At 39.3% G+C, this 18,336-nt stretch overlaps 1 protein-coding gene across 1 annotated transcript in view; it reads right to left on the bottom strand.

The window, feature by feature from the left end:
- Positions 1-6,697: 6,697 nt before the first annotated feature.
- Positions 6,698-18,336, bottom strand: part of prx (periaxin) — a 54,631-nt gene continuing 42,992 nt past the window's right edge. The window contains 2 exon segments of the mRNA XM_060923569.1: positions 6,698-7,600; positions 7,603-18,244. Coding sequence (XP_060779552.1) covers positions 7,059-7,600; positions 7,603-18,244 — 11,184 coding nt within the window. The 3' untranslated portion in view covers positions 6,698-7,058.

Here is an 18,336-nt window from a genome sequence, read left to right as displayed (position 1 = left end):
AATTCACACAAGCTCATCCTGCGCTCATCTCACACTTATACAGTTTAAAGTACTGTTTAGAGTCCATTTTTCTAAAGCTCGATTGTCTCAAATCTATCCCAGTATTGCCGACAAATGTCATGCCTCATCCTGCAATTTAACCCAAATGTTCTACTCTTGTCCGCTACTCTCTTGCTTCTGGTTGAATTATTTGGATACCATGTCAAAAATACTTTCAGTGACCATAAAAGTCTCCCCCCATGTTGCCATATTCGGGCTCCCAGAGGACCATAACCAGTTTACCTCTAATCAATTAGATATTTTAGCTTTTACTTCCTTACTGGCAAGACTCCACCTTCTTCTCCACTGGAAGTCGACTAAAGCTCCCTCTAGTAGTCAGTGGCTCAATGACACCATGTCTTTCTAAAGCTGGAAAAGATCAGATATGCAGTGAAAGGTAACTGCTAAACTTTATAACAAGTGGCTTCCCTTTCTTACATTCTTCCACTCTCTCCAGTCCCTGCCCCCTGACCGACGGACGGGTCTTTTGGTTTTATTTGTACTGTGCAGCTTTCATACTTAATTACTACATAATAGAACTTGCAGTCATTTAATAAATAAATAAATCATGATTATAAAATAAATTCATTGAAAGATGTGTAAAGTACTTTTATATAACAATATTGTTATATAAAAGTACTTTACACATCTTTCAATGAATTTATTTTATAATCATGATTTATTTATTTAATATACATGTATTTTATCAAAAGTGAGGTGATGTTGGGTGCGGGAGGTTTTTGCATGACCCAATAAAAATAACTTCAAAAAAGTAATATATGAGTAAAAGTTCACCAAATGCAACATCAGGAAAGTAGAAATTTTGAAAACACTTTCACAGTCATAACCCTAATGCACATCACCTTTGAACATTTGATGAATATATGACATGTGACTGTTTTGTTGGGTGGCGGGATGTCCTGGGTTGCGGAACCACGTGTGAGGGCCCGTCAAGGCCGCTAGTTGTTGTTGTTGTTGTTATTATTATTATTATTATTATTCTGCCGCATTTGGCCTTATTTGAGGCATTTCTCATGCACGAAAACTCATGAAATTTGATACACACATCAGCCAGTCATCGCTACTCAGCCACAGACTCTTGGCCCCGCGCATGGCCCAGGGACTTCATAGCGCCCCTTTTTCCATTTCCCATTGAAATGAATGGGTAGAACTTTGGAATAATGTCATAAGGCCATTTGGAATGAAATTACACGGTCATTTTTAATGTACTCCTCCTAGACAGTTCATCAAATTCATGTCAAACTTGGCAAACATGATGCCAAGATATTGCTGAAGTTGAATTGCTAAGGGATTTTTGAAGTGTTGTAATATGTTGAAATATTATAACACAATATGCCAAGATATTGCTGAATGTTGAACTTGATATCTTGTAATATGATTCTGATACTCTTTAGCCGTTATGGGCCTGTCTGGTATAGTGCCACCAACTGGCCAAGGAAAGAATAGGGTTTTGAATATGTGTGTTTTGACAGATGAATTTTAACATGCTCCTCCTAGACGGTTCATGAGATTCATGTGAAATTTGTTATACATGATGCCAAGATGTCGCTGATATTAAATTGCGAAGGGATTTTTGATATCTTGTAATATGTTGAAATGGCCTTATGATTTTAATATCTTGCCACATAAACAGGAAACGTGTCAGAAAGCCACAGTGCATTGACTGTATGGTCGGACACTTCTTATTTCAATAGATATTATGAATATTATGATAACCTGACACCCAATGGGCCTGCCTGTTATAGCGCCTCCACCTGGCCAAGCAGGAAATGTGCCAGAAATTGGCAATGCCGTAACTGATTGATCTGACACTTTACAAAATATTGTGTATTATGATTGTGATGATATTCACGTGTAATTCAGATGCCTAGCACAGCACCACCATCTGGCCAAGCAGGAAATGGGGAAAAAATGTTCAGTTCATTGATGCATTGATCTGAAACTTTACAAAATATTGGATAGCATGAGTCTGATGATATAACATATACAATTCTGTGCACATTCATACACACAGTCATATGCATACACGCATACACACACTCACAAGTATGCACTTACATGCACACGCAACATCTGAGCGCACTCTCTCTCTTTCACACACACACTTCTCTCTCCCTCTGACAAACAGACACACATGCACACACAATAATAGCGGAGCACCATACCTAAAAAAAAAAAAAGGTAAATCCATCGAATCGATTTTTTGTGGTTTGTATGTGTACCACCTGTAGTGGTTAGCACTGTCGCCTCACAGCAAGAAGGTCCTGGGTTCGAGCCCCGGGGCCGGCGAGGGCCTTTCTGTGTGGAGTTTGCATGTTCTCCCCGTGTCCGCGTGGGTTTCCTCCGGGTGCTCCGGTTTCCCCCACAGTCCAAAGACATGCAGGTTAGGTTAACTGGTGACTCTAAATTGACCGTAGGTGTGAATGTAAGTGTGAATGGTTGTCTGTGTCTATGTGTCAGCCCTGTGATGACCTGGCGACTTGTCCAGGGTGTACCCCGCCTTTCGCCCGTAGTCAGCTGGGATAGGCTCCAGCTTGCCTGCGACCCTGTAGAAGGATAAAGCGGCTAGAGATAATGAGATGAGATGAGATGTGTACCACCAGTCGTACACACCGCCTAGTGGCCAGTGTTAGTAATTACCAGTCATACACACCGCCTAGTGGCCAGTGCTAGCCAGTAAAGAAATAAAACAAAAGAGACTGGCTAGGATATAAGAAAATTCTACAACCCAGAAACAGATGGGAGCTCCGCTTTTAGGCAGTGCCTAAATCTATATATTAGTGACCTGCCATCATTGTGCATTTTGTTGCAGACATATGAAAACTCTGCATGTGTGTACACACACACACAGACTGCAGACACAGGAAAGCTAAGATGACTTAAGATTACAGCGTGAGATAGAGATAAGGAGGAGACACATGTATAGTTTTGTACATATAAATGTACATTTTCACACCGCAAAAACACACACACAGTCTTTGTCTATCTCTCATCCGTCAAGCAGTCATGGCATTTGCAACATGCACATCACCTTTGAACATCTGATGAATATATTACATGTGACTGTTTTGTTGGGTGGCGGAATGTCCTAGGTTGTGGAACCACACATGCGAGGGCCCATCAAGGCTGCTAGCGGCTTTAATTTTTAATTTATTTTTTGTTACTGTAAACCTTTAAGGTTAGTCAAATTAGCCTTTAAAGGCCATACTTTTCTGTCACTTAAACCTGCACATACTCTGATTTCTGTATATGGTAAACAGTTTAACTAACCTCAAAAATAAAAACATATGCACAAATTGTTTTGTGAAATGTTTCAGGAACACAAGTCTTGTTTTAACTTGGTTTGAATTTGTTTTTTTTTTTTCCTTTTTAGGATGATCCTGCTGTTCTTCAAGATGGTTCATGTACAGTGTGGATCAAAACATTATCCATGACAACATCCTCTCCTTCATTTCTGCCCTGTGCATGATGTTTGGGAGCCATTATTGCTTCAACATCCATTACCCATCAGAGCTGGCGTCAGCCCTGGAGTTTCTGCAGAGATGCATCTTTTTGATTGCCTTTATCCAACATTTTCATTTCATTGAATTGAAGCAAATCTACAAGTAGCTACAACGGTGGCTTGGAGGTTAAGGAATGTGTTGTTTTACCTTTTTTATGATTATAATGGGCTTTGCAATGATAGCTTGCATATAATACTGTTATTATACTATGGACATATTTTCAACTATCAGTAGAGCTAGCTGAAAGAATCCAGGTACAATTCCCTTTTAATTAGGCATATTATTGTCTATAATTATATACTAATTTCCCTTCAGTTATGTCCAACTAATTGGAATTGTTGTTAATAGAATATCCATTCTATTGTGGCTTTAAGGAGGGGTGGCACAGTGGTTAGCACTATTGCCTCACAGCAAGAAGGTCCTGGGTTTGAGCCCAGTGGCTGACGAGGGCCTTTCTGTGTGGACTTTGCATGTTCTCCCCGTGTCTGCGTGGGTTTCCTCTGGGTGCTTTGGTTTCCCCCACAGTCCAAAGACATGCAGATTAGGCTAATTGGTGGCTCTAAATTGACCATTAGAGTCGTTGTCTTGCTGCATGACCCACCTTCTCTTGAGATTCAGTTCATGGACAGATGTCCTGATATTTTCCTTTAGAATTTGCTGGTATAATTCAGAATTCATTGTTCCATCAATGATGGCAAGCTGTCTTGGCCCAGATGCAGCAAAACAGGCCCAAACCATGATACTACCACCTCCATGTTTCACAGATGGGATAAGTTCTTATGCTGGAATGCAGTGTTTTCCTCTCTCCAAACATAACGCCTCTCATTTAAACCAAAAAGTTCTATTTTGGTCTCATCCATCCACAAAACATTTTTCCAATAGCCTTCTGGCTTGTCCACGTGATCTTTAGCAAACTGCATACAAGCAGCAATGTTCTTTTTGGAGAGCAGTGGCTTTCTCCTTGCAACCCTGCCATGCACACCATTGTTGTTCAGTGTTCTCCTGATGGTGGACTCATGAACATTAACATTAGCCAATGTGAGAGAGGCCTTCAGTTGCTTAGGAGTTACCCTGGGGTCCTTTGTGACCTCAACGACTATTACATGCCTTGCTCTTGGCATGATCTTTGTTGGTCGACCACTCCTGGGGAGGGTAACAATGATCTTGAATTTCCTTCATTTGTACACAATCTGACTGTAGATTGATGGAGTCCAAACTCTTTTGAGATGGTTTTATAAACTTTTCCAGCCTGATAAGCATGAACAACGCTTTTTCTGAGGTCCTCAGAAATCTCCTTTGTTCTTACCATGATACACTTCCATAAACATGTGTTGTGAAGATCAGATTTTGATAGATCCCTGTTCTTTAAATAAAACAAGGTGCCCACTCACACCTGATTGTCATCTCATTGGTTGAAAACACAATTTCACCTTCAAATTAACATACTTTTGCCACTCACAGATATGCAATATTGGATAATTTCTCAATAAATAAAATGACCAAATATAATATTTTTGTCTCTTTGTTTAACTGGGTTCTTTGTATCTACTTTTAGGACTTGTGTGAAAATCTGATGATGTTTTAGGTTATATTTATGCAGAAATACAGAAAATTCTAAAGGGTTCACAAACTTTCAAGCACCACTGTACTTGTAGTGCTACTCCTTTATCCCAGTTGTTAAACCAAAAATGGTGTGACATAAAACAAACAAAAAAAGAGCAAAGTTCTGAATTGACAATTCAGAAGTGTTGATTTTCAATTCCATAAGGACAAGCTTAAACATTTGTTTAATGTTTAACATTATTTACAGAGTGATATATACAGTACATGAACAGCAAAAGACTGGTTAATTAAGAATACTTACAAACTCCATTTCCAGAAAAGTTGGGATATTTCCCCAAAAGCAGTAAAAACAAAAATCTTTGATTTGTTAATTCATGTCAACCTTTATTTAACTGCAAAACATACAAAGAAAATATACTCTTTCTGAATTGCTGAACAATGCACTCTCAAATTTTGGCACAAAGCAGTGAGCCACAACACATCCTTGTTTGCACAGACCGAGCCTTTGGTGCATGCTCCTTTTATACTCAATCATGATACCCTCACCTGTTACCAATTAACTTTCTTATTATGGAATCTTCTAAAATGGTGTTACTTGAATAACCTATAAACTTTTCAGTCTTATTTTACCTTTGGCCCAACATTTTTAAGTGTGTTGCAGGCATCAAATTCTAACTTCATTTATATTAAAAAAATACAATAAAATTGGTCAGTAAAACTATTGAAAATCCTTTCTTTGTACTTTTGCTAGTTAAATAAAGGTTCATGTGAATTAACAAATCAGATTTTTGTTTTCATTGCATTTTGGAAAATATCTGAACTTTTCTGGAAATGGGGTTTGTATTTTTAAAATAATCATTATAAAAAAGAATAACGACACCACACTATTTTGGATATCACACCACTGTAACCGCTTGAAAAATGATGCAACAACTCTGGTGGCGCATATGATTGGAAAGTCTCAAGTAGGATATTACCTAGGCCTCCTAAATGTTCCAAAGTTCTCTTGAAGGGAGATTAGTCAAACTTAATCACAGCTTGAATTTAAGCAATAATCACGTGATTTATCAGTACATAAAACACAGTACAGACTGCAGAAATTCAGACAGTAATGAAAGAGCAGGTAAAATATTTTATTTAAGATTTCATCCAGCTGGGAAATTGTGCTTTAAAAATTAAATGTAAAGGACATGCTAAAAACTATCTAGTAATAATGCTACCTGCATTTTAAACTAATTTCATCCTTGGTCATGACTGAATGAAAAATGATGAGCCAAAGAATTTCACAACACACACACACACACACACACACACACACACACACACACACACACTTCAAATCAAGAACACAAACCATTCCCATACAAAATCATCATCATTGTACACTGTTTCACATTTTAATGCATTTAAATATTACAAAAAAAGTCATGATAATATAATATAAACATTTCTTTAAAAATTGAATTAATTTTCATGTTAAATCTGTTCATGGCACTATTTTTTTAAATACATAAATATATTCAGTTTTTTCTTTTACAGTTTAGGTGTTATGTATGAAAAAAATATGTTCCTCTTATATATGGGACAACACATGTTCAGCTTCAACAATAAAAAAAAAGTTAACAGCAACAAATGAAGCTTCAAAAATATGATAATTCCAATAAAACTAATGCTTCTCAAAATTCTACATCAAATTCCACTCACACTGTATGTGTTTATATGATGTAATGCATGAATTACTAATAATCTACATAAAGGAAGCGTAATTATCCACATGAAGAATAATATTGAATGGTGAGTGCAAGTATATGAAATTAAATGTGTGCTACATTACATAGTGATTGTATTCATGTAAATGCATTCATTCTGCATGGCACTGAAAAAGCAACAATATAAAAAATACTCCTGTATACCTATATTTACTCCTCTGTTTTATTGATTCCAGTGTGTAGTTGAGCTGCTACTTGCTGATTCTGTTGCTTTATATTTCGAAGTCTTGGTTGCCACAGTGAAAGTTCCTTCTTTTGTTGTGGTGACTGTGTGTTTTGAAGAAACCTCTTCAGTAGAAAATTCAGTATTTGGCATTCTCCTGTAGAAACCTCCAGAAATCTTTTCACTAGAGTATTGTAAAGATGACTTGCTTTCTTTTGGAGATCCGTCTGGTGTGATCTGCAGGATACCAGTGAAATGAGGGCCAAGAGTGACTTTCGGGATTTTAAACCAAGTTGTCTCCTCTTTTTCTTCTACTTCTTGCCTGCTTCTAACATCTTCTTTGGATCCACTCTCTTTTTGGCCACTGGTTTCTCGTGAGGCAGAGTCAAATGAAATATTTGGGACTGAAGGCTCAGCTCCTTGCTTTGCTGTTAATATTTCTAGCCTGGCTTTTGAGGACACTCCACAGCTATTTTCACTAACTACAGATTTCTTCTTGAAACCTAGAAAGGATATTTTTCGTGATTTAGCTTTTGTGCCTCTGTGCTACCCTCATTCTCAGGCTCCATGCCCATCTCTAATTTCTCATCTTCTCCCACATTTTTTGAGTATTTTGAAGTAAACTCAAGTTTGGGCAATTTAAATGCTCCTGTTTTTAAATCTTTATCATTTTCCTCCTCCTCCTCCTCATTTATTGCTTTACTTTTTGAATGTGATTTTTCAAAACTTGACTTCTTTATGATTTTTGGCACTTTAATTTTCTTATCTACAGTTTCTGCACTTGATTTGCTAGTTATGTTAATATGGCTTTCTGTTTGGGAATTAACCAAAACAAAAACTGCTTTTGTTACTTTAGGGATAAGAGGGCCCTCATATTGTATTTCAGGATTTGTGGTCATGGAAGATCCTTTTGGTGGTTTAATGTTGACGTTGGCTTCAGATGAAGTTAGAGAAGGCAGAGACATGCCAAACCTTCCTTCTATGTCCATTTCTTGAACTTGAATTTCTCTTTCTTTCCCTTTTGGCAGGGATATATCCACAGCTGGCTCTGTAATAATTGGCAATTTGAACTTTGCATTTTGTTCGCCTGTTTTCAAATCTGGAGGTTCAATGTCCACTCTATAATGGGGTACTGAAATATCTAGGTTGGGCACTTTAACATCAGATATCTTAAATTTACCACTGTTTACATTGATGTCCAAATTTGAAGAGTCCAGATCTGTTTTTCCATGTGGTAATGATATTTCCACTGCTGGCACTGCAATATTTGGCATCTTGAATTTGCCATATTTGCCTTCCACTTTTATTTCTGATGTATCAGTGACCCCTGTTCTGCCTTGAGGTAGTACTATATCAACTTTTGGCATTTTGACATGTGATGGCTTTAGGGTATCTCTTTCAAGGTTGGGGTTCAAAGAGCTGGATTCAACTAATGCATCTTGTTTTAGTTTTGGTAGGACAACATCCAAATCTACTTTTGGTACTGATATATCAATAGTTGGCATCTTTGGGATTTTTAAACTACCCTCATAAGCCTTGATATCTGCTTCAGATACATCAATCTCAGATTTTGGCAGCAATGCCTCTCTCTCTGGTGTGTATGGGGCTGGCAGGGAAATCTCAACTGAGGGCATTTTGACCTTTGCCTTTGTATCTAATGTTGGAGCCTTAAAATGCTCCTTGCCCTCTGACCCCATATCAAGTGAAATATTCACATCTCCTTCAGGTTTTAGCTTCTTTATTTTGCCTTTTAACTTTCCATCAGCATTTATCCCCATACGTGGCATATTTTTTTCCACATCCAAATTAGCAGATAAGCTCAGTCCTTCTACTTGTTTGTCTTCACTTTTAAATTTTCCCCCAAATTTAGGTAGTGAAATTTTTGGCATTTTTAGAGTCACATCTGGGATGTCAAAATGTGCCCCAGATGATGGTCTTCTTCCTTCAGCTTTGAGAAGTTCAATATCTTCTCTATTAGGGCCTTTGTCTTTGGGAATGCCAAAGTCAAGATCAACCTTAGGTGCTGATATGTCAACACTTGGTAGCTTTACAGTTGTCATTTTTAAATTACCACTTGTGCCTCCAGAAACACTGTTATCAGGAATATTAATATCATTAATATCTGGTCTGTGAATTTTTGACTCAGTATTTGATGACTTCATATTTAGTAATGAAAATTCAAGGTCAGGCATATGGAGCTTTTCCCACATTCCAGTATCACCTTCAGAATTACCAATGCACTCAGCTTTTCCTTTTGGAAGTGATTTATCAATAGCTGGCATAGTGATTTCTCCAATATCAGGTTGCTCAATGTGAGGAGGAAACATTGGGGATTCCAATTTTGGGAAAGAAAAATCAACCTTGGGCATGTGGAACTTCCCAACTTTATCTGTCTCACCTTCAAGACAAACATCCCCTTTTGCTTTTCCTTTTGGCAGGAAGATATCAATCTCTGGCATGTGAACCTGTCCATCCTTCTTGAGCTCTGGACCATCAACACTGATATCAGTCTTAGGTGGACTGAATTTTGGTAATGGAATGTCTAACTTTGGTAAGTCAATCTTTCCTCCTTTTCCAGACAGTCCCTCAGTGTCAATTACTGCTTTAGCCGTTCCTTTTGGTACAGATGTATCAATGGATGGCATGTCAATTTTCCCAACTTTGATATCAGGGACTTCCACATTCATGTTCCCATCTGGTGACTTGATTCTTGGGAGAGAAAGATCAACTTTGGGCAGGTGAAACTTCCCTCCTTTATTTGCCTCACTGTCAAGACCAACAACCCCTTTTACTTTTACTTTTGGCAATGAGATGTCAATGTCTGGCATATGAAAATTTCTGCCCTTGATATCAGGACCCTCAAAACTGATATCAACCTTGGGTTGATTTACTTTTGGTGCAGTAATGTCCAACCTTGGTAAGTCAATCTTTCCTCCTTTTCCAGACAAATCATCAATGCCAATTTCTCCTTCAGCCTTCCATTTTGGCAATGAAATGTCAATGGATGGCATGTCAACTTTCTCAACTTCAATATCAGGGTCTTCCACATTAATCTTCCCCTCTGGTAACTTCATCTTTGGTAGTGAAAGATCAACTCTGGGCATTTGAAACTTCCCTCCTTTATTTGCCTCACCTTCAAGATCAAGACCTCCTTTCAGTTTTCCCTTTGGTAATGAGATGTCAATGTCTGGCATGTGAAACTTTCTGCCCTTGATGTCAGGACCCTTAACAGTGATATCAACCTTGGGTGGATTTACTTTTGGTAATGTAATGTCCACCTTTGGTAAGTCAATTGTTCCTCCTTTTCCAGATAGGCCTTCAATGTCAATTTTGCCTTCAGCCTTCCCTTTTGGTAATGAAATGTCAATGGATGGCATGTCAACTTTGTTGACTTTGATATCAGGGCTTTCCACATTAATCTTCCCCTCTGGTAACTTCATTTTTGGTAGTGAAAGATCAAATTTGGGCATTTGAAACTTCCCTCCTTTCACTGCGTCAGCTTCAAGATCAACATCCCCTTTTTCTTGTGGAAATGAGATATCAACACCTGACATGGGAATGTAACCACCCTTAATTTCTGGACCTTCAACACTGACACCAGGGCTTTTTAATGAAGGGAAGGAAATGTCCAGTTTTGGTAAGTAAATCTTTCCTCTTTTTCCAGACAGTCCTTCAATATCAATCTCTGCTTCAGCCTTTCCTTTTGGTACAGATATATCAATGGATGGCATTTCAATTTTCCCGATTTTGATATCAGGGCCTTCCACATTCATCTTCCCATCTGGTGACTTGATTCTTGGGAGTGAAAGATCAACGTTGGGCAGGTGAAATTTCCCTCCTTTATTTGCCTCACTGTTAAGATCAACACCCCCTTTTACTTTTCCTTTTGGCAATGAGATGTCAATATCTGGCATATGAAACTTTCTGCCTGTGATATCAGGACCCTCATAACTAATATCAATGTTGGGTGGATTTACTTTTGGTAAAGTAATGTCCAATATTGGTATGTCAAACTTTCCTCCTTTTCGAGACAGACCTTCAATGTCAGTTTCTCCTTCTGCTTTCCCTTTCGGCAATGAAATGTCAATGGACGGCATGTCAACTTTCCCTAATTCAATATTAGGGGTGTCCACATTAATCTTCCCCTCTGGTAACTTCATTTTTCGTTGTGAAAGGTCAACTTTAAGCATTTGAAACTTGCCTCCTTTATTTTCCTCACCTTCAAGATCAACACCACCTTTTCCTTTTGGTAGTGAGATGTCAAAGTCTGGCATGTGAAACTTTCTGCCCTTGAGGTCAGGACCCTCAACACTGATATCAACCTTGGGTGGATTTACTTTTGGTAAGGTTATATCTAGCTTTGGTAAGTCAAACTTTCCTCCTGTTGCAGACAGACCTTCAATGTCAATTTCTCCTTCAGCCGTCCCTTTTGGCAATGAAATGTCAATGGATGGCATGTCAACTTTCCCTAATTCAATATCAGGGCTTTCAACATTAGTCTTCTTCTCTGGTGACTTGATTCTTGGTAGTGAAAGATCAACTTTAGGCATTTGAAATATCCCTCCTTTATTTGCCTCCCCTTCGAGATCAACACTCCCTTTTCCTTTTCTTTTTGGCAATGAGATGTCAATGTCTGGCATGTGAAACTTTCTGCCCTTGCTGTCAGGACCTTCAACACTGATATCAACCTTGGGTGGATGTACTTTTGGTAAAGTAATGTCTAACTTTGGTAAGTCAAACTTTCCTCCTTTTCCAGACAGACCTTCAATGTCAATTTCTCCTTCCACTTTCCCTTTTGGCAATGAAATGTCAATGGATGGCATGTCAACTTTCCCTAATTCAATATTGGGGGTGCCCACATTAATCTTCCCCTCTGGTGACTTTATTTTTGGTCGTGAAAGATCAACTTTAGGCATTTGAAACATCCCTCCTTTATTTGCCTCACTATCAAGATCAACACCCCCTTTTACTTTTCCTTTTGGCAATGAAATGTCAATGGATGGCATGTCAACTTTCCCACCTTCAATATCAGGGCCTTCCACATTCATCTTCCCCTCTGGTAGCTTCATTTTTGGGAGTGAAAGATCAAATTTGGGCATTTGAAACTTCCCTCCTTTATTTGCCTCACTATCAAGATCAACACCCCCTTTTACTTTTCCTTTTGGCAATGAGATGTCAATATCTGGCATGTGAAATTTTCTGCCCTTGATGTCAGGACCCTCGACACTGATATCAAGTTTGGGTGGATTTACTTTTGGTGCAGTAATGTCCAGCTTTGGTAAGTCAAACTTTCCTCCTTTTCCAGACAGACCTTCAATGTCAATTTCTCCTTCAGCCTTCCCTTTTGGCAATGAAATGTCAATGGATGGCATGTCAACTTTCCCAACTTCAATATCAGGGCCTTCCACATTCATCTTCCCCTCTGGTAGCTTCATTTTTGGGAGTGAAAGATCAAATTTGGGCATTTGAAACTTCCCTCCTTTATTTGCCTCACTATCAAGATCAACACCCCCTTTTCCTTTTGGCAATGAAATGTCAATATCTGGCATGTGAAATTTTCTGCCCTTGATGTCAGGACCCTCGACACTGATATCAACTTTGGGTGGATTTACGTTTGGCGCAGTAATGTCCAGCTTTGGTAAGTCAAACTTTCCTCCTTTTCCAGACAGACCTTCAATGTCAATTTCTCCTTCAGCCTTACCTTTTGGCAATGAAATGTCAATGGATGGCATGTCAACTTTCCCAACTTCAATATCAGGGCCTTCCACATTCATCTTCCCCTCTGGTAGCTTCATTTTTGGGAGTGAAAGATCAAATTTGGGCATTTGAACCTTCCCTGCTTTATTTGCCTTACCTTCAAAATCAACACCACCTTTTCCTTTTCCTTTTGGCAATGAGATGTCAATGTCTGGCATGTGAAATTTTCTGCCCTTGATGTCAGGACCCTCGACACTGATATCAACTTTGGGTGGATTTACTTTTGGAGCAGTAATGTCCAGCTTTGGTACGTCAAACTTTCCTCCTTTTCCAGACAGACCTTCAATGTCAATTTCTCCTTCAGCCTTCCCTTTTGGCAAAGAAATGTCAATGGATGGCATGTCAACTTTCCCAACTTCAATATCAGGGTCTTCCACATTCATCTTCCCCTCTGGTAGCTTCATTTTTGGGAGTGAAAGATCAAATTTGGGCATTTGAAACTTCCCTCCTTTATTTGCCTCACCTTCAAGATCAACACCCCCTTTTACTTTTACTTTTGGCAATGAGATGTCAATGTCTGGCATGTGAAATTTTCTGCCCTTGATGTCAGGACCCTCGACACTGATATCAACTTTGGGTGGATTTACTTTTGGAGCAGTAATGTCCAGCTTTGGTAAGTCAAACTTTCCTCCTTTTCCAGACAGACCTTCAATGTCAATTTCTCCTTCAGCCTTACCTTTTGGCAAAGAAATGTCAATGGATGGCATGTCAACTTTCCCAACTTCAATATCAGGGCCTTCCACATTCATCTTCCACTCTGGTAGCTTCATTTTTGGGAGTGAAAGATCAAATTTGGGCATTTGAAACTTCCCTCCATTATTTGCCTCACCTTCAAGATCAACACCCCCTTTTACTTTTACTTTTGGCAATGAGATGTCAATGTCTGGCATGTGAAATTTTCTGCCCTTGATGTCAGGACCCTCGACACTGATATCAACTTTGGGTGTATTTACTTTTGGAGCAGTAATGTCCAGCTTTGGTAAGTCAAACTTTCCTCCTTTTCCAGACAGACCTTCAATGTCAATTTCTCCTTCAGCCTTCCCTTTTGGCAAAGAAATGTCAATGGATGGCATGTCAACTTTCCCAACTTCAATATCAGGGCCTTCCACATTCGTCTTCCCCTCTGGTAGCTTCATTTTTGGGAGTGAAAGATCAAATTTGGGCATTTGAAACTTCCCTCCTTTATTTGCCTCACCTTCAAGATCAACACCCCCTTTTACTTTTGGCAATGAGATGTCAATGTCTGGCATGTGAAATTTTCTGCCCTTGATGTCAGGACCCTCGACACTGATATCAACTTTGGGTGGATTTACTTTTGGAGCAGTAATGTCCAGCTTTGGTAAGTCAAACTTTCCTCCTTTTCCAGACAGACCTTCAATGTCAATTTCTCCTTCAGCCTTACCTTTTGGCAAAGAAATGTCAATGGATGGCATGTCAACTTTCCCAACTTCAATATCAGGGCCTTCCACATTCATCTTCCCCTCTGGTAGCTTCATTTTTGGGAGTGAAAGATCAAATTTGGGCATTTGAAACTTCCCTCCTTTATTTGCCTCACCTTGAAGATCAACACCCCCTTTTACTTTTACTTTTGGCAATGAGATGTCAATGTCTGGCATGTGAAATTTTCTGCCCTTGATGTCAGGACCCTCGACACTGATATCAACTTTGGGTGGATTTACTTTTGGAGCAGTAATGTCCAGCTTTGGTAAGTCAAACTTTCCTCCTTTTCCAGACAGACCTTCAATGTCAATTTCTCCTTCAGCCTTCCCTTTTGGCAAAGAAATGTCAATGGATGGCATGTCAACTTTCCCAACTTCAATATCAGGGCCTTCCACATTCATCTTCCCCTCTGGTAGCTTCATTTTTGGGAGAGAAAGATCAACTTTAGGCATTTGAAACTTCCCTCCTTTATTTGCCTCACCTTCAAGATCAACACCCCCTTTTACTTTTACTTTTGGCAATGAGATGTCAATGTCTGGCATGTGAAATTTTCTGCCCTTGATGTCAGGACCCTCGACACTGATATCAACTTTGGGTGGATTTACTTTTGGAGCAGTAATGTCCAGCTTTGGTAAGTCAAACTTTCCTCCTTTTCCAGACAGACCTTCAATGTCAATTTCTCCTTCCGCCTTACTTTTTGGCAAAGAAATGTCAATGGATGGCATGTCAACTTTCCCAACTTCAATATCAGGGCCTTCCACATTCATCTTCCCCTCTGGTAGCTTCATTTTTGGGAATGAAAGATCAAATTTGGGTATTTGAAACTTCCCTCCTTTATTTGCCTCACCTTCAAGATCAACACCCCCTTTTACTTTTCCTTTTGGCAATGAGATGTCAATGTCTGGCATGTGAAATTTTCTGCCCTTGATGTCAGGACCCTTAACACTGATATCAACTTTGGGTGGATTTACTTTTGGCGCAGTAATGCCCAGCTTTGGTAAGTTAAACTTTCCTCCTTTTCCAGACAGACCTTCAATGTCAATTTCTCCTTCCGCCTTCCCTTTTGGCAAAGAAATGTCAATGGATGGCATGTCAACTTTCCCAACTTCAATATCAGGGCCTTCCACATTCATATTCCCCTCTGGTAGCTTCATTTTTGGTCGTGAAAGATCAACTTTAGGCATTTGAAACATCCCTCCTTTATTTGCCTCACTGTCAAGATCAACAACCCCTTTTCCTTTTGGCAATGAGATGTCAATGTCTGGCATGTGAAATTTTCTGCCCTTGATGTCAGGACCCTCGACACTGATATCAATTTTGGGTGGATTTACTTTTGGAGCAGTAATGTCCAGCTTTGGTAAGTCAAACTTTCCTCCTTTTCCAGACAAACCTTCAATGTTAATTTCTCCTTCAGCCTTACCTTTTGGCAAAGAAATGTCAATGGATGGCATGTCAACTTTCCCAACTTCAATATCAGGGCCTTCCACATTCATCTTCCCCTCTGGTAGCTTCATTTTTGGGAGAGAAAGATCAACTTTAGGCATTTGAAACTTCCCTCCTTTATTTGCCTCACCTTCAAGATCAACACCCCCTTTTACTTTTCCTTTTGGCAATGAGATGTCAATGTCTGGCATGTGAAATTTTCTGCCCTTGATGTCAGGACCCTCGACACTGATATCAATTTTGGGTGGATTTACTTTTGGAGCAGTAATGTCCAGCTTTGGTAAGTCAAACTTTCCTCCTTTTCCAGACAAACCTTCAATGTTAATTTCTCCTTCAGCCTTACCTTTTGGCAAAGAAATGTCAATGGATGGCATGTCAACTTTCCCAACTTCAATATCTGGGCCTTCCACATTCATCTTCCCCTCTGGTAGCTTCATTTTTGGGAATGAAAGATCAAATTTGGGTATTTGAAACTTCCCTCCTTTATTTGCCTCACCTTCAAGATCAACACCCCCTTTTACTTTTCCTTTTGGCAATGAGATGTCAATGTCTGGCATGTGAAATTTTCTGCCCTTGATGTCAGGACCCTCAACACTGATATCAACTTTGGGTGGATTTACTTTTGGCGCAGTAATGCCCAGCTTTGGTAAGTTAAACTTTCCTCCTTTTCCAGACAGACCTTCAATGTCAATTTCTCCTTCAGCCTTCCCTTTTGGCAAAGAAATGTCAATGGATGGCATGTCAACTTTCCCAACTTCAATATCAGGGCCTTCCACATTCATATTCCCCTCTGGTAGCTTCATTTTTGGTCGTGAAAGATCAACTTTAGGCATTTGAAACATCCCTCCTTTATTTGCCTCACTGTCAAAATCAACAACCCCTTTTCCTTTTGGCAATGAGATGTCAATGTCTGGCATGTGAAATTTTCTGCCCTTGATGTCAGGACCCTCGACACTGATATCAATTTTGGGTGGATTTACTTTTGGAGCAGTAATGTCCAGCTTTGGTAAGTCAAACTTTCCTCCTTTTCCAGACAAACCTTCAATGTTAATTTCTCCTTCAGCCTTACCTTTTGGCAAAGAAATGTCAATGGATGGCATGTCAACTTTCCCAACTTCAATATCAGGGCCTTCCACATTCATCTTCCCCTCTGGCAGCTTCATTTTTGGGAGTGAAAGATCAAATTTGGGCATTTGAAACTTCCCTCCTTTACTTGCCTCACCTTCAAGATCAACACCCCCTTTTACTTTTCCTTTTGGCAATGAGATGTCAATGTCTGGCATGTGAAATTTTCTGCCCTTGTCAGGACCCTCGACACTGATATCAACTTTGGGTGGGTTTACTTTTGGCACAGTAATGTCCAGCTTTGGTAAGTCAAACTTTGCTCCTTTTCCAGACAGACCTTCAATGTCAGCCTTCCCTTTTGGCAATGAGATGTCAATGTCTGGCATGTGAAATTTTCTGCCCTTGTCAGGACCCTCGACACTGATATCAACTTTGGGTGGGTTTACTTTTGGTGCAGTAATGTCCAGCTTTGCTAAGTCAATCTTTCCTGCTTTTCCAGACAGACCTTCAATGTCAATTTCTCCTTCAGCCTTCCCTTTTGGCAATGAAATGTCAATGGATGGCATGTTAATTTTCCCTCCTTCAATATCAGGACCTTCCACATTAATCTTCCCCTCTGGTAACTTCATTTTTGGTCGTGAAAGTTCAACTTTGGTCATTTGAATCTTACTTCCTTTATTTGCCTCACCTTCAAGACCAACACCCCTTTTTACTATTGGCAATGAGATGTCAATGTCTGGCATGTGTAAATTACCTCCCTTGATATCTGGGCCATGTACATTTTTATCAACTTCAGATAATTTCATTTTTGGCATGGAAATGTCAAGCTTAGGCATTTCAATCTGTCCTTCTTTTCTAGAATATCTTTCACTGCAAATTTCTCCTTCACCCCTCCCTTTTGGCAATGATATCTCAGTGGAGGGCAGCCTACTTTTCCCACATTTGACATCAGAGCCTTCAATGTTTATAAACATCACATTTGCCCCTTTAGTCATGGATCCATCAGCTTCATCTCCAGTTCTCTGTTTTGTGTCTAGATTTAGATTTTGTACTGATATGTTCGCTGGGATGCTGATTTTCTTTCCTTGCCCACATTCATTGATATCTTTTATTTGTGAATTCGGGCTTTTCCCTTTGTCTTTATGTGTCTCAATTTCTCCTTTTGTTGTTGTATGTTCTGTATCTTTTAGACCAGGTTTTATTTTAGTCTTTGGGAATTTAATCTTTCTTGTCTTCTCATCACTGGGCTTCATTCTTTCTACATGTCCAGATTGCTCTTCAGTGACTTTCCCATTTTTCTTCAATTTAATCTTTGGTATCGCAAACTCCACATCAACTGGACTAAAGTTCATTCTACTTGATGATCCCTCAATGTCTATTTCTGCTTCAGCTCTTGTTCTCTTGTTCTCTTTTAGTCTTTTCAATCCAAATCTTCCTCCTCTTTTCTTCTTGACTTTGAACTGTTTGACACTTCTCACACTCTGAAAGCAAAATGATGCATTAACAGATACCCTGGCGGAGGTATATGATAGATAGAAGTGTTCTAAATAAAATACAGTACAAGTTACATTGG

This window comes from Neoarius graeffei, chromosome 6 (genome assembly GCF_027579695.1).
Source record: "Neoarius graeffei isolate fNeoGra1 chromosome 6, fNeoGra1.pri, whole genome shotgun sequence".
Taxonomy (NCBI): Eukaryota; Metazoa; Chordata; class Actinopteri; order Siluriformes; family Ariidae; genus Neoarius; species Neoarius graeffei.
Note: the sequence above shows the minus strand (reverse complement) of the source record. Positions and strands in the feature narration are given on the sequence as shown.